This window comes from Gossypium hirsutum, chromosome D02 (genome assembly GCF_007990345.1).
Source record: "Gossypium hirsutum isolate 1008001.06 chromosome D02, Gossypium_hirsutum_v2.1, whole genome shotgun sequence".
In the NCBI taxonomy this organism is placed as follows: Eukaryota; Viridiplantae; Streptophyta; class Magnoliopsida; order Malvales; family Malvaceae; genus Gossypium; species Gossypium hirsutum.
The window spans coordinates 63,067,879-63,085,203 of record NC_053438.1 but is presented as its reverse complement, the minus strand read 5'-3'; the positions used below and the strand labels follow the sequence as shown (position 1 = coordinate 63,085,203).

The following is a 17,325-nucleotide window of genomic DNA, read 5'->3' as shown; positions in this document are numbered from 1 at the left end:
GCTTAATTAAAACCTAATTTAAATTATATATATTACACATATGAAAGTGGATAGTCACACATTTGAGTTGTAAAGGACAAATATAAAATTGTAATATATATTTTTAAAATATTCATATTTTTCGCCCAAATTTTTTTCATATCTTATATCAGAAAACATTTATTATTAAATATTTATAAATTGTAATATATATTTATTATTAAAATATTAATATAAATATTTTTTAATAATATATTTAGAATATTATTTAAAATTATTATTTTTAATTTTTTATTAAAATAAAATTGTAATATTAAATAATTTATTAAAATAACAAATTATATTCTTAAATATAAATAATTAAATATGCATGTTTAAGAATATTGCACATTACAATATTTGATATTAATATTTTATTATTTTAATATTTTTTAAATATTTTAAAATAAAAATAAAAATTGATTATTAATATAATAATATTAGATTTGATTCAAGTTAATTTTTATATAAAGATAAATTATTCATAAAAGAGCTCATTTTCGAAAAATGACTTGCGCTTTTCAAAATAGTAAGTTAATTTACAAGAAAATTGACTTATTTTCCGTTGACCAAGTTGTTTTTCATGAAACAAACATTGGAAAATGCAGAAAACATTTTCCGTAAGTCATTTTCCATAAAACAAATGCACCCTCAAACTATCCTTTGTTACCCAAATTGGCCCATGACGTTAAAAAAATAAGGGTAAAGTACAAAAATGGTCACTAAAATATTGCTCGCGTTCTATTTTGGTCACTAAACTTTAATTTTTTTCAATTTAGTCATTAAACTAATTGAAATCAATTTTTTTGGTCACCAAGCAATAAAAGCCATTTGAAATTTGATAGAAGTGTTGACATGGGTTTTTTTATTGGTCTAATAATAAATTTAACCCTCTAATATTTACACATTCTATCAATTTGATCTTAAATATAAAAAAAACAACAAATTTAGCTCTTAATGTTTACAAAATTTATCATTTTAGTTTGAATTCTAAAAAATTTAATGAATTTATCTCTCAGTATTTACGAAATGACAAAATTTAATTTTTAAGATAATATTATTGATTTGAAAATGGTTAAATTTTACTGACTTAAATTTAAGCCTTTTCTTAATACATGTAAAATAAATCATGTACTTGAGAGTGCAAAGCGATTTCTTTTCCTTTAAGCTGATTGAACATTTTATTGCCAACGATTTGGCGAGTAACCACCCCAACAGGAGCAAACATGCCTTTCCCAATAGGGCTAGACACCATTTACATTCTTCAATCACTAAGCCATCCCCTCATCACGATTCAAGAAGAAGCACATACGCAGATCACAGATATCACTTTTGAACATATAAATTATGTCCTTAATAAGAATACATTTTCAATACTAACTCATTACTTCTCTATATCTCTTCAATTCATTATTACCGACCAAGTCTTAGTCTTGTATAGTCCTTACTAATTCCTCTAATTTCATTTAAGAGCTAAACAGAATTTGCCACCAGGAAAAATCTATTAGAATGAGCCATGAAGGTCACATCATGGTACGTCTAAAAGAACGTTCTTCATAATTTTTCATTGAGAGTCCTATTAAGACATGCCACTAGGGCAGTCCATCATAGTTATATAATCAAATTATATAAATAATTATAATATTTATATTTTAAAATATTTTTATAAGCTAATAAGTCCTTGTTTTAGTTGGAAAAGGTGAAGGTCCTAGGCCTTAAGTACCTAGGTTCGAGACTCATCATTTGCAATTTTATGCGTGGGTCTTAAAGTCACACCATGTGTGACACTCATGTCTGGGTTTAGTTCAACTAGTTCAGTTTATTGACTTTAGTCTGAACTGTACTAGTTTTTAGTCCGATCATATTGTAATGGTTTGATTGTACTTTACCATTCCTCTAACCGTATGGTTCATGGAAAGCTGGAGCCTTAGAAATTTCCTACCATAATATTACTTATTATTGACAAATTAATCCATTTGAAATGGACTTGCAAATGATCGTTTTCTTGAATGGAAATGGGCCAAAAATGAAATGCTTAATTATAAGGCTATCAATAGTTTCATTTTTGGGCCTTTAGCAAGACTAGGCTTAGCCCAAGCTCCTCCTGCTCTTTCGACTTTTCAAGTAGAAGAAACAACATAAGATGATGTGTAGCTGTTTTTCTTTTAATTAAACATTTCTCCTTCTTAATATTCCATGTTAAGTTAACCAAAAAAAATTAATTTCTTTTCTATCCTATTAGGCCTATGTGTATCCTATTAGTTTGTGTTACTTGGACTTCACTAAAAAAAGAAACTTACAGATTTATTGCTAAATAAATAAATAGAACATACTTGATTATAATTTTTATAATATATTTAGAATTTTTAATTTTTTATAAATTTCTAATTGTTTTGTAATTTTTAATATTTTTATTTAATTTTAAATAATATTAAAAAATTTAGCTATAGTTTAGGGGTCAAATTTATTATTAACCCTTCGAATTAGCATGTCATCCTCTTAAAAAAAAGTTAACAATGAGTGACCAAAATGTAACAATTTAATTAGATTAATAACTATTACGTAACATTTAAAAGTTAAGGGACTGAAACATAATTTTAAACAAAATTTTACTTTTTTATTTCTAATATTAGGATTGCTTTTACTATCTAAGTTGATGTTACTTGATGCATAACAATTAAATTCAAACATAGAATAATAGAAATTATTATCTACTATATTATTCATTTTAATTTTAAAATATTTTTAAAGAGCAGTGACATCAATGAGTTTTTTTATACTTACATTATATTATAACATATTCAGATGATTATATAAAATAAATAAATAAATAAGCCTTCAATTAAATAAAGAGCTTGAGGTCTTGAGAACTTTGTACCATGTTTAGTTCAATGCAATGAACCATGTATTCAAACTTAGTTCGGGCCAACCAAAACACATGTGCTTGGTTCATAACATAAACTGTTATGAGCCACTCCATTTAGCCCTCAATTCCATCTGAACTCACATGTCCATCATTTGACTTCTCATTGTGATAAACCATGTATTCATACTTAATTCGGGCCAATAAAAAAATATCTAATTCGGGGCCAACTAAAAAATATGGGGTTGGTTCAGAACCTAATCATTCTATTTATCCCTCTATTCTATCTAAGTGTTGAATGTCTATCATTTGATTTCTCATTCAAATTTTTAATTCAATGCATAAAGAATGGAGAAAAACTATATTGTCCACTATTGCCCCTATTTTTTTACCATCTTCTTCCCTAACCCACGCATATCATTCCATTTCAAATTTTGTCTACAACCAACAAATATTTTTTCTTGAAAAGTTTAATTTCACTCGCAAAGCTCGTGAGATTAAAAACAGCGGTGGCGGTGAGATTAGTTACTGTAGCGGTGAGATTGGATACTATAGCAGTGAGATTAGAAACAGCGGTGGAGTGTGCGTTTGGATTCAAACGCAGCTGTAGCGGTGAGGTAAAAATAGAAAATGACTTTTAAGGACATTTGATTAAAAATGATATATAATAGAAGTTTTTAAAATTATTTAACAATTACAAAATTAATAAATGATTAAAAATTATTACAATTATATTTATTTTTAATAATAAATAATTAAAAATGAATTAAAACTAGAGAAAAATTTAAAAATTTATTTTATTTAATATTTCAAAATTAATCATATATTTAATTATAGGGGCTCAATTCATTATTGAAAGATTATTGAAATTATTGAGCCTTTAGAAAAATAAAACATTATTGAAAGATAAAATAATAAAGCAACACTAGAATAAGGGTCTTAATGCATGTTATTTCAAATGTTTGTCATTAGTAACTCAATGCAAGACATTGCTAGCACCAAATAACTTTAAAACTAAAATCAACCGTTGGCTAGTAACTGAAATAGCCTATGGCCACCATGTAGAACGTGCAATGTCAAGCCTTGAGCTGGTCATCAATGCGAAAGGGAAGAGTTAAAAATCACATCTATTGGGGTTTTGACATCAGAGGAAGAAAACAGAAGCAAGTAACCCGGATGATGTAAAGATTAACTTCATTACTTGAATAAGCAATATGCCATATACATAAGTAGTCTGGATTACATGTGTTGGTTTTTTTAGCAGAAAACTAAGGAGAAAAAGAAAAACGAATGCAAAGAAGTTTGAACAATAAGAAAACTGAATTTGATTTCCAAAATTCAGATCTTTTTCATTGACTTGAGAAGCATTTATGTTACAATGAAATATGGCAGCTAACTAATGTATAACTGTTCCCACTAATACATTACTAAAGCCTAGATAGAATTACAAACAAAATGTAGCTTGCATACCAGCTATAACATCAAACATTAATCTAACCCTATTGAAATGTATTATAACAAGAGATAGATGTCTAAGGTGTCATGCTACTAAAGACATCTAAAATTGAACGTCCAAGTAAAGAAGCACAAATCTATGAATGTTTATTTAGGTAAAAAAAAATTCCTGAAAAATGCAGGCACAAAAGATGAAAAGATATTACCTTTGCATATTGCATGCCAAACTAGTCTAAAACCTTCTGTCCAAAAATACCAAACCTTTTAAGAAGCAGTTTTCAACTGATCTTAACAATGGAAATCGAGTCGTAGCAAAGTAAGGTCATAATAAATGGTGGATAACATGAAAGCAAAAATAACCATGAAGAAATAAATCTATCAAGTGAACCTCTTCAATTGTCGAGGTATGTTCCTCTAGGCGCAAATCATGTACACTTGGAAGAGCACTAGCTGCACATTTTCTAACATAGACAGATGGATCTCTAGCACACTTGCCCACAGCCACCAGAACAAGAGGTGCAATAACATGAAGACGAATTCTAGCCATGGTGCGAAGTGCCCATGCTCTCACCAAGGGATTAGGGTCCCCCAAATCCTTCTGGAAACAATTAATTGACAACAATGCTTCGTTGGGACGCCTACAAAATTAAACAGAGAAACATTAACAATAAGTTCAATCTACCTACTTAAATACAAGAAATACAATCCAGGTCACTCATCACTTCTCCTTTGAGCCACTATTATTTTAAACTAATGAGTTTCCACCATCTCAAGCACCGCTTTTATTAAGAAAAAGAACAGTTCTTCAAAATGAATTGTAATTAATTAAACTTGAAAAGTGCTTAAAAACCATGATCTAATAACTACTTTTATATAATAACTAGTTAAACTTGATACCGTTTCTATCCGGTGCAATTAGAGATAGATTTCAAGCAAGCATGTTCTTTGTTCATACTAATAATTCCCTCATTTACTAATATTGCTTCTTAACATACGGAAGCAACCATAGGAAAATAAAAAGAATATTGTAAGAGAAGTTTGCGAAACATACTTTTCAGCATAATGCAGTAGATACAAATAAACAAGTTTATTTACTTCCAAAGATTGAGATGCCACGTTTTTAACAACCTGTAATTCAAGCAACCAGAGAGATGAAAAACATATATACACCTCAATTAACAAACAAAAATAAGATTTAAAAGTATCCATTACCAAACCCTGATTTCATATCATGAATGCAATTATGAACAGCTATCTGTATTTTATCCACAGTCCTAGATCCAATTCAACCATTTCTTCACTAATCAGAGTACAACTATCAATAAAGATCCAATGAATTATAACTACAACACTCGATAGCTTAATTTTCTTTCTCAATTATCCTGTGATAAGTTCACTACACCTATTAAACAATGATATTTAAACTTTTAGACACTTAAATTTATTTACACTTTCCATAAACCTTATCAACAGTCAAAACGGTGATCTGAATGAAATTACAAAATTCAGATCACTTCAATATTAAATTTTAAGTAATTTTTTCAGAGTTCATTCAATAAAAAGAAATCAAAAATGAAAAACAAATTACCTGAGGGAAGTAATTGGAGACGTCGAAGCCTTGAGTGATGAGAGCGAGGAGTCGCTTGAGAGCCTCACACTTCTCCGAATCGAATTTACTATCTAAAAGCGGAGCAATGCTGACATCATCCGAATCGTCGTAGGGGTGAGCATCAATTCCAATCCGAAACACCATCGTCGACGCCTTGCTCAACGTCTCTGCCGTCGCTCCAAACTGTGGAAACATTTCCGAATAGTTTTTCCTTTTTCTTCTTTACACAAATTAAGAATTCATCAAAATTGAATTTGAAAATTTAATTTCAAGGGGGAAATTGAGAAGACTTTGTGATCTCTTGATGTACTAATGGAAGCATTCATGGTAGATTTGCCTGAGAAAGAGAGAAAGAGAGGAAACAAAACAGAATATGCTGAGAAGAGAAGATGAAGAACGGAAGAAGAAAAAGGAATGAAGAACGGAAGAAAGAGAAGGAGCCTTACCTGGATGAAGGAGGAATCGGAAGAAGTCCTTGACCAAACTGATTTGCAACCCAAGGGAAAGGGGAAACGGAAGGGGAAAGGGGAGAAGAAGGTAACCGACATCAGAAAAGCCTGAAGAATACAACTGAAGAACATATGGGTACAAGAGGAAAACAAAAAGCAATTGAAGTTGCTAAAATTTTACTGGAACAAAAGGCTCCAGTCTGGAATTGAGACTCCAGTGAGATGAAATGTATTTTCAACGCACTGAAGAAAGCTTTCCAAACACCCTTGCGTTTACTAACATTTCAGCTGCAATTTTTTTTAGCCTTAAAAAACCAACGTACTGAGATGCAGTTGCATCCAAAGGAAGCCTAAGTGTTGAATGTCTATCATTTGATTTCTCATTTAAATTTTTAATTCAACGGATAAAGAATGGAGAAAAACTATATTGTCCACTATTGCCCCTATTTTTTTACCATTTTCTTCCCTAACCCACGCATATCATTCCATTTCAAATTTTGTCTACAACCAACAAATATTTTTTCTTGAAAAGTTTAATTTCACTCGCAAAGCTGCAATTTTTTTTCTCTGTTTCGATCTCACACTTCATCTGGTTCTATGTCTAGCTTTCTCTCTCCCTTTCTCTTTTAAGTTTAATTGCTTGAAATTGGTGTTTGCTTTGATTTACATATTCTTTTTAATTCTCTTGCAAGCATTGATTTTTCTTTACTTAAAATTTACATGTACTTCCTCTATTTAAATTTGCTTTTCTTTTCTTCATTTCCCATGGCATTTTACCTTTCTCGTAAAAATTATAAATGGGTGTGAATTGTTACATTCCACCGTTAGTCAATTGCTCTCCATCATCTTTCCTTTTGACTTCCAACAATCTCAAGAGCTAGTAAGACCCATATTCGACAATCTTTTAATTTAGTTTTACAACCCTAGTTTTTATTGGAAATTTTTCCAAATTCTTCTTTTGGTAATATTAAAAAAAATCATTATTCTTTTCACCGCAAGCTGATGGACCTTTTAAACAACGCTAGGTTTCATTTCTTTAAGAACAATGTTCTAAATAATATGATCTAAACTTTTGATAGTTTAATGCTTATAGAGACTACAAATTTTTTATTATTAATGGTTTCCCTCTTTGAATGTATTAAGCTTGACCATGGGAGAAAACTATAAGGTGCAAAATTCATCATTGAAAACTTAATAAAATAAGTTTCTTTTTATTGCCTAAATTCATCATTAAACCTTTAGAACTTTAGGCAATTTTAAATGAATTTCTAATTGAAAGATTTGAAACAATAATTGTAAGTAAGCTTAGCAATACCAGAATGCCAAATGCTTTAGGCATTGGTGAAGAACAAAACAGGAAAAAAAAAGAAAGAAAAAAGAACATTTGATATATTTACGCAGTTAGGTTTCCTTATGTCTACAGGGTCTTGCTCAAAGAGATAATCCACTATCTTAACACCTCGTATAACAAGTGATTACAAGTACTAACACTTACCATATTAACAACCTCACTTTTGCACCTAAGATTTAGATCACTCTCTTCTAAGTTTCCCCCCTGAAAACTTAGTTTGTAAACCAAGTGACTTACTTGATTACGTACTAAATGCACTCTAAAAAACAAGTTCTGAATAACAGAATAAGTGCAAAACTCTTGACACCTTTTACCTAACAAACCTTTCAATATATAAGATCAATTACCATCAATCTTCCCATAAAAATAGCAAACTAATTAACATATAAAATATCTTTAATAAGTTCAGGATAAGGCTTCAAATCTTCTGGAAATGTTACCAAAATACTCAATCTAATCCAATCTCTTCAAAATAGGAAAGTGGATTTGCTTAATCCAATCCAAACTAGTCTTCAAGATAAATTCTTATAATAGGTTTGGATATCATAGATGGGCTTACACACATCCACATAATCAGTAAATATCACATCCCTAAATATTTGTTAATAAAAATTGCCAACTCCATATAAAGTAAGTTATGAGACTCAGTAGTGCCGGACAGCAATAGGCACTGGTCATAGCACTACTCTCACAACTGCTTGAACAATAAAACTTCTATCAAAGGTGAATGATCCTTTTATATTTAGAGAAAGAATCCAGCCTCGCTAAGCAAACTTCAAATCCATCATGATTTGCTCAAATCTTATCAAATCAATTACCCTTTATATAAGGATACAAAGGATCATAAAATCAGCTCATATATTAGTAAATAAGGTAAGTAGACTGCATAAGAATCCTTGAAACTAACATTGCTTGACTCAATCTCTTCTCCAATAATAAACACAATATTGTCAGCACAAGATTCTCAAAGAGAAGCAAGTAAATAATCAAGATATTTTGGTTAAATATGCCAACAAATAAGGTAAGTTATGAGCTTGAGCAATGCTTAACATCGGTGGACACTGCTCCTTGGCACTCCTTGTAAATTACCTCAACACTTATAATTATGCATTAAAATCCTTTTTAGAAACGTTGTAGGAAAACTTTACATCAATCCTTTTTTTTTTGGTATTATCATATGTGTCCTTATTTGTTTTATGATTTGAGCATAGCTATGTTCAAGCTAGGGGAGGTATTCAAGTAAAGCCATCCCAACAATGTCAAGTACTCTAGGATTCGAACTTGGTCCTAATTCTCAAGAAAGAAGTTCACTTTCACTTCTTCGAACTACTTATTGGTTTTACTTCAACACTTTGATGATGCTAGATTACAATTTTCATAAAGTTTGATAGGACACTTAGAATATATGGATGGAGCATTCAATTATATTTATTTTTATATATTACATGCTTAATTATGATGAGTATTAAACTAAATAATTAAGTTTAAAATCTAACTAGCAGTTGTTCTTGCAAAGAAATGGCATTAAGTTCGCATGGCATGTGAATCTCTTTCAAGTTGAATTCCAAAGATTACATAAATAGAGAAAGCTAATATCTAAATCTAACTATTCAAAATATTTTACAACAAAGTTAGTGCAAACTAATAATATTCTAACTTATTTTTCCAAATGATAAAAAAATTGACACTTTCTTATAATGCCTCACATGAAACATATAGATAGGCCTAGGTGTGTGGACTATGAATTAGACATATGTAACAATGGACTATTTTGCAATCTTTTGATTGTTGCAATATGACATCGCATTACTTTATCAATTTTTTATGATTATTTTTTTCTATTAAGTGAAACTTGTAATCTTCTTTAAAGGTATGTTAGTTATACACAATCAACAATGAATTCTTCCCAAAATTCAAAAGGAACCAAAAGGAAATGGATTTGCAAATGGATTTTGGAAGATGTTGCACTAGTTTTATGTATGATAGACTTGCATAACATCAAGACTTTTAATGTAGATACATGATTCAGAAATGATTACCTAATGAATTACAAAGAACAATAGAAAAAAATTACCTCTTGCAAACATGAAGGCTAAAAACCTTGAATCAAGGATTAGAACATTGAAGATAGATTGGGGAATTATTTATGATTACTTATAGGGGCTAGTACCTTTGACCGAGATGAGCACAAATAGATGGTTTGTAACAACCCAGATTTCAGTGGTATCAGAAATTGCGATCTCAGGACCTCATTTTCATAAACCAAGTTTGTAAATGTTAAATAAAGATATTTACGGAGTTATTGTATAGATGAATTGAAATCTAGGTATGTAATTTCTCCGAAATTATAGTTAATTAAGGTCTAAGAACTAAATTGTAAAATTTTAATTGCTATACAGTTTTAATTAGGAAAAGACTTGGGGGACTTAAATAGTAATTATCATAAGGACCAAAATGGCTAGTAGACCACTTTTGAATAGTTGGTAGTGGAATGTGATATAGATGATGATTAAATAATTAATTATGGTTTAAAACATAAGAAAATTGTCAATTAAAAGCTAATAAAGATTAATTAACTCATAATCATACTATATATATGAAATAAGTGGAAGAAGAGATGAAATTTTCATCTTCTCCAACCAAACAAAGAAAAGAAACCAAAAGGGAGGACGTTATTTTTAGGTTTTGAGCTATTCGATCTTTAATTCAAGTAAGTCCCTAACCATTTTTCTTTGTTTATTTTATGGAAATTAAATCATGGGAGCTTGATTTATCTAGCCTATGTACTAATTTGTAAAACTGTTAAAGTTTTAGGAAGTTTTGATTGTTGATTTCTTGAAGAATTAGGTGTGAAATTGATAGAAATTAAGCTTAGTTTAAGAAAAATGACTGAATTTTAAAGCTTAATTATTGATTTCGTACATTAGGGACCAAATTAAATAAAATGTAAAATTAATATGATATTTTGGTAGGAATAGAAAGTAGGAGGTCCCTAATGAATATATGTGAAATTAGATTTCAACCCAAAGTTCTAGATTGAAAGTTATGTTTGTCCTAGGTTTAGGGACTGAATTGAATAAATTATAAAATAAGCTTGATATTGTATTTGATTGTGATTCGAATGGAATTTGATGGTATTATATGTTTTATGATTTTATTTAGCTAACATTGACACGGAACCTTCGAGAGGGAAAGGAAAATTGAAAGTCGTCGACGAGTAACTCAAAAATTCGGTTTGAATTTCTATGATTTGGGAACAATTTATTTATTACTTGTTCATGACATTTTTCATTATATGGTGTTGATGTGAGTTATCAATGATTAATTGAACTGAATTGGTATGGTTAAGAATGAGTATCAAGATAGGGACTAAATTGAATAGAATGAAAAATAGTACAATTTAATTTATGTGTTATTTGGTATGAAATTGAGTTGAAGCATGCTATATTATATGATGAAATAACAATTTGTTGACAAATTGAAAATGGAAGAGATGTGAATTGATATATATATAATGAATCAGAAATTTGGTTACCCTATTAGCTATTTGGACCGAGTCGAATATAGTTGGCATGCTATAAAGTTAGGATATCGAGTGAAAACCATTATTGATAGGAAACCCAATGTGGTACATGCACATGTAAAGTCATCATTGTCGGGCAACTCGAGGTGACAAAATAATTAGAATGTGAAAATCATCGTTGTTGAGCAACTCGAGGTGGTAGTATGTACATGTATAGCGTCATCATTACCGAGCAACTGGGGGTGACTGATCTACGTATCCATTATAAGTCCATGTCTAGTTAATAGAGTTTAAAATACATAAATTGGCTACATGATTCATGAAACAAAATGATATTGAATTGTGTAATACGACAGTATGTGAAAAGAATTGAAAACAAGCCCTAAGGGACGATTGAACATGAATGAGCTATTAGGCTAATAAATGAATGAAATGATCAGATGAAAATTTAGCTTAAATACATGTAAGAAAATTGATGATTGTATATGATTATGAAAGGTATGTTAGGTACTTATGTATTGAATGGAAAAATGAAATGGATTTGTGCAAATTAAGTAGCATTGAAAGTTTTGGCATGAATATACATATGAATTGGTTATAAGTTTGGTCAAATACAAGGTGATTTGAAAATGAAAGTGTTGTGGTATGAAATGGTATGAGATTAGGTTATGAATTGAATTTTATATGGATGTATGCATATGTTTAATTTGATTATATTTACTTTAATCATGAAAATACCATTGAGCATTTTCGCTCAGCTTATGGTTTATTTTCTCAGTATCCAGGTATAGTAGATTCTCAAGAGTTCGAGCAATAGGTCCATCATCCAAGAAGCGATCCCTCGACTCAGAAAAGTTGGTATAATCTCGTTTTGTTTTAAGTTGGAAATTTTTTAAATAAAAAATGATGATGATATTGTGGAAGTATGCAAGCTTGACTATGAAGTTCAATCCATTTTAAGCAACTTATCTTGAACATTAGATTGGATTGAATTTGATCATATCAAGCAATCGAATCCATTGGATTGTGAAGATTAGATCGGGATAGCATTGAAGACATATCTCCAACAGTCCACTTTACATTGTTATTTATCATTATATTGTATATTGCTTTTTTAATTGTTGTTTAATAAGCAACTAATTGTAATTGACCTCTAGTATGTTAACAAGTCCCAAAAATCTTATATATTTGAGAGACTTGCATAAGTTTATACTGAGTATTTTGGGAATTCATTTGAGAGAGTGAACAAGTTTTGTTTACTGCTTAAGTTCTTAGAGGGAGAACTTAAAGGTAAGAGATCTAGGTTTTTAAATACAAAAGTTAGGTTTCTATACTGGGGTATGATAAACCTTAAAGGCAGTGGATTTTTCTCACTAAGCTAAGCTCCATAAATATAGGGAAACCAAACTGCATAAACAATCCTATGTGTTCTGTTTTCTGCTGTGTTCATCGTAGTTGTATCTGAAGTGGCCATTACAATCATTACTTCCATTCAAGCACTTTCTTTTTCTAAGCAATTAGCTACTTCCTATTTTAACAAAAAATTTTGATATAAATGAACCTAATTTTGCTAATTCAAATATCACTAGTACAACATTGTAAATGAAGAACATTAGGCAACTTATGCTTGAATTAAGTAGTAGCAGTGGCTCCAAAATTCTCATTCATGAAAAGGTCCAACAATTGGGTGTAGCTTTAGATGAAATTGAAGGCTTAATAGAGGATGAGTGAGATGTTGCAATGAAAAGATTATGATTGAGAATATTTATTTCTACCCATAAAATATTATTGTTGGGGTTCATATAACTTTTCGTATATGTAACTACAGGATGAGATAATGACATATAAACATGCCATAAGGTTTGTAATTTTTTGTATCTAAAAGACTACAAATCGAAGTTATGGTGTAAAAGCATCTAATGGGATGAGAAAATAATGTATAAGCATGTTTTAAAGGGTTTTAATTTTTGTATGTAGAAACTATAAATTAAACTTCATGGCATATTGTCTTGTCATATTAGGTTGTAACTTTTTTTCATATTTATCTTATAAATTAAAGGATATGGAGATGGACCTTTAGTCACACTACATATATTCAGCATTGTGTTATTATTTATAATCAAATTTCTAAATAAGTTTTCATCTTAGTATTGTAGTGAATTTTATGTTCAAAATTTTGTCTACGTATTAGTGATTTATACTTTTTTGTGTCTTTATTAATACTCTACAGTTTAGATACAATAATATGATTAATGTTTGAGAATTAAGAGGTTAGGGTTTTTTTTCTATGTTCCTAAATCGAAGTACCAAAATATGGTAAAAATTGGGCATAGATAAAAAAAAACAAGAAGAAAAGAGCAAACCGTTTGTATTTAGTGGATTTTTTTAACATTTTTTGGGTTTTACATTTGTATGTAAAAATTTGTTAAATGATATTTTTGTCGTTTGAGTCTTTTCTTATGATATTCCAATACCTATTCTCTTGAACCAAAGACATGAATTCTAGTACAATTTTCATTCTATTCTATCCAATCAAATCATTGTTATACACATTCCATTGAATTACTACTACATTTCATTCTAGCCAAATAGTAATTTCACTGAAACTCTATTTTATTCCAACAAACCAAATCTGATGTTGGTGTTTTAAGTTCAAGTCTCACCATGTGTGACTTTTTTCTCGTATTTGTTTTAGTTTAAAATATTTTCTCTCGTATTTGTTTTATATTTTTAAATGTGATCTAATTTGGTTAAGATTTATTAGGCTTCAGTTATTAAACAAAGTATGGGTCAAATATGTTTAGATACTCTAATAACTAATTTCTAATTGTTGCTACCTTAAGTTGCCTATTTGCTTAAAATGAAAATTGCAATGGATGTGCTAGACTGTAGTGGCCACTATGGCTTGGAACTATGAAAACTATGCAAACAAAAACTCAAAGAACACAAAGATTTCTTTACGTAGTTCAGCTTCTCTACGTCTATGGAGCCTAGCTTAGTGAGTAATTTCACTATCTTTAATCCACAATACAACAAGTGATTCACACTCTTATCACTCCTCAAGTATAGAGATCATACATTTGTACTTAAAGAGTAGAACACTCACCTCTAAATCCTCCCTATGAGAACCTGGGCAGTAAACACTCAACAATTTTTACAACATCAATTTGCACTTTCTCACAAGATAGTTCCACAATGAACATATTAGGATGCACTCAATAAGCTCTCATCCAAAACTTATACAAGCCTCCAAGCATATATCAGTTTCGGCTTGCTAACATAGAATTTAAGTTAATACAAAGTAATTCCTTGAAAATAACTATTACATCAATGACAATCAAAATAAAGTAACTCGAAGATATGCTCTCCAAAATCAGCAGCACTGTCTCGACCACATCTCCACATTCCAAGGACTTAAGTGATTCATATGAATCCATTCCAATCTTCAAATGCGAAGGATTGGTTCCCATATATGGACCAAAAATATCTTCGACAAAATATCACATAAACAGGTCCAAAAAATTTCTTCATTAAATTGTCAAACCAAATCATTCAAGTTTTTTAACCATCTCAATGACAGTTTGCAATTGGCACTTCCGAGTGCCACTCAACAACTCTTAACTGGTTGTGCCTCAACACTAATTGATGATGGGCTAATTAGAAATTCCTGTTAATGTACAAAGTTATATATTAGGGTTATGTTCCCCGAATTACACATACGTAACTTTTCTGACGTTCCATCTTTAGGAAAAAGATAGTTTCTTTCTCTAAAATACTTCTATGCAAATTTGGAAGATCAAAACCACAAGACTTGAATATTTCAAGATATCGATGGATTTAGACACGCTTCCACATTTGATTTTTGTTATTGATAATTTGACATAATAGATCCTAATTATAAATTAATAGTTGTTATTTTTAAAAAAATAAAAGTGGATTTTAAGTATTTTCCTAATTGAGTTGATATCCATTTAACTCATGACACCACCTCAATCAAAGACTTAATAATAATTGGACTTTTTTAAAAGTAGCACATCTAAAATAAGGATGAAAAAATTATGTAAAAGACATTTATAAAAGAAATGATTTAAAGATAACTAAGACTTTAGTTAAAATAATAATGTTGGGAGTTTGAAAACTAAGGTGTATTTGTTGTCGTGTGTGAGTATATTTTTAAATTGATTTTTATAGTTGAGTTGATGCATAGATATAAAAAGATATTTGAAAGAAAAATATTGTGGTCCTAAGTCACCCTTGTTTAGGAAAAAATCCAGATACTATCTTATTTTTTCTGGTTCAAACAAAGTCGTTTCCTTGGACCATTACTTGAATCCAACCATTACTTTTGGAGCAGCAATATGTAATTTTCCAGGGAAAATAACATGTGAGAAAAATGGAATTATTATATTTTATTTCGATTAATGTTTATGTTTCTGATCAGTAAATAATGATTTCGCTCCATTATACTTCAAATAATTTGGAACAAAATTTAATAAAAATTCATTTATGTAAATTGATGAATTGAAAATATTAAAAATTAATGAAGAAAGTTAATTCAAAACAAAGAAAAGAAGAAGAATGCTTATGTTATGAATGAAGCTAAAAGTAATTCTAAAGCCTTTCTTTTGTACAATAAAAGTTCTATTATAATTTCTTAAGTTTCAAGATTTTTATAAATAAAATCTTTGAAAATATATTGTTAAAATTTGAAAAAATAAAATAATATTTTTAAAAATAATGAAAATAGAAAAATTAATTAATATATAAATATATTAAAATAATACAGAAATTTGAAATTATATAAGAAAGTAAATATAAAAAAATATTTACATTAAATTAATGGTCACATTTAATAATAACAATTTTTAAAATTTAACTTTCTTTTCAAAACAAATCCACAAAATGGATAAATAAAAAAATAGATTTAAGATTGCTTACTTCACATAGTATAAATAACTTATAAAATAATTAAAAATAATATCATAATATTATATCACCTCATCATCAATAAAATAATATTCTATCTCTTTTCACTGTTGTTCGAATATGATTCAATATTGCCTCTTTGAAGAACGATTGTTTTAATGCTTCATTCTTTTTTATATAATTCTAACTTATTATTATTAATAATCTCCATTACTGGCAAATTTTCTTAGATGTTACTTGATTGAATATACTTAACTACTAAATGATATTTATAAAGCTAAAGTTAAATTTTTGTTGGTATATATTTCTAATACTAATTCTGTGATAATTAAGATACTTAGAGTTCTATTCAATGAATAACTTTATTTTACCTAAATAAAATTACCCATTTTTTAAATAATAAATAATTTTTATAGTAATTTCAAAATTAAATTATAATTATTTTTAAATAATAATTTTAAATTAAATTATAATTATAATTATCACAATATTTTTTTTATATATTTTATGTTTAAAGTTCTACTCAAGTAATATTTCTATTTTAAAATTAGAAAAACTTTGTTTACATCAAAATTTTTGTAATTAATAATTGTAAATTAAATTATAAATATTTTAAATTGATAATTATCATAATTTTTATTAAATTATGATTTTTTGTTTCTCAGAGTATCCACTAGAATTAGCTCAAAACTTGTACTTAAAAGTTTCTCCAAAACTCATGCTTTTATATATATCATAACTGTAAAGTGTTAAATTTATATGTAATTTTAAATAGAATGATAAATTATATTGGTGAATTTTAATATTTGCCTAGACAAAAAATTTGCCCTTTTAACCTTTTTCTTTGGATATAGTCATTATTTCTATAATGAACGCTACTTGTTTGTAGGTCGATTCTTACCTAAATACAAAAATTAGCTCCATCAACCTAAAATTTAAGCTTATTCAATTTGATTTGATCACAAAAAGTCAACAACTCAAATTTGTCTAATCCAAATTTTAAAATGACTTGAATCTAGAATAATCAAATACAAAATAACTCAAACTTGAAACAATTCAAACTAGAAATGGCCCAAGCCTAAAATAACTTGAACCCAAATTTACCTTAAAAATTAACATGAAATGAATAAA

At 28.7% G+C, this 17,325-nt stretch overlaps 1 protein-coding gene across 2 annotated transcripts; it reads right to left on the bottom strand.

Annotated features, from left to right (window-relative positions):
* Nucleotides 1-4,187: 4,187 nt before the first annotated feature.
* Nucleotides 4,188-6,542, bottom strand: LOC107909581 (AP-3 complex subunit beta-2). 2 transcript variants are annotated; one of them, XM_041088972.1, is made up of 4 exons: nucleotides 6,392-6,542; nucleotides 5,925-6,282; nucleotides 5,388-5,464; nucleotides 4,188-4,974 (listed from the first exon to the last, which is right to left on the bottom strand). In XM_041088972.1, the coding sequence occupies exons 2-4, from the start codon at nucleotides 6,138-6,140 to the stop codon at nucleotides 4,659-4,661; spliced, it is 609 nt and encodes a 202-aa protein (XP_040944906.1). In that variant the 5' UTR covers nucleotides 6,141-6,282; nucleotides 6,392-6,542; the 3' UTR covers nucleotides 4,188-4,658. The 2 variants fall into 2 exon arrangements, with proteins under 2 accessions (XP_040944906.1, XP_016692654.2); XM_016837165.2 differs by lacking the exon at nucleotides 6,392-6,542 and having other exon boundaries at nucleotides 5,925-6,368.
* Between the last annotated feature and the right edge of the window lie 10,783 nt (nucleotides 6,543-17,325).

Excerpts from the sequence above, each read along its gene's own strand:
- LOC107909581 (XM_041088972.1), bottom strand. The coding sequence starts at position 6,140 with ATGTTTCCACAGTTTGGAGCGACGGCAGAGACGTTGAGCAAGGCGTCG. Across the intron at positions 5,465-5,924 it reads TCTCCAATTACTTCCCTCAG|GTTGTTAAAAACGTGGCATC; the intron begins GTAATTTGTTTT and ends CTTGAATTACAG. Across the intron at positions 4,975-5,387 it reads CTACTGCATTATGCTGAAAA|GCGTCCCAACGAAGCATTGT; the intron begins GTATGTTTCGCA and ends TTAATTTTGTAG.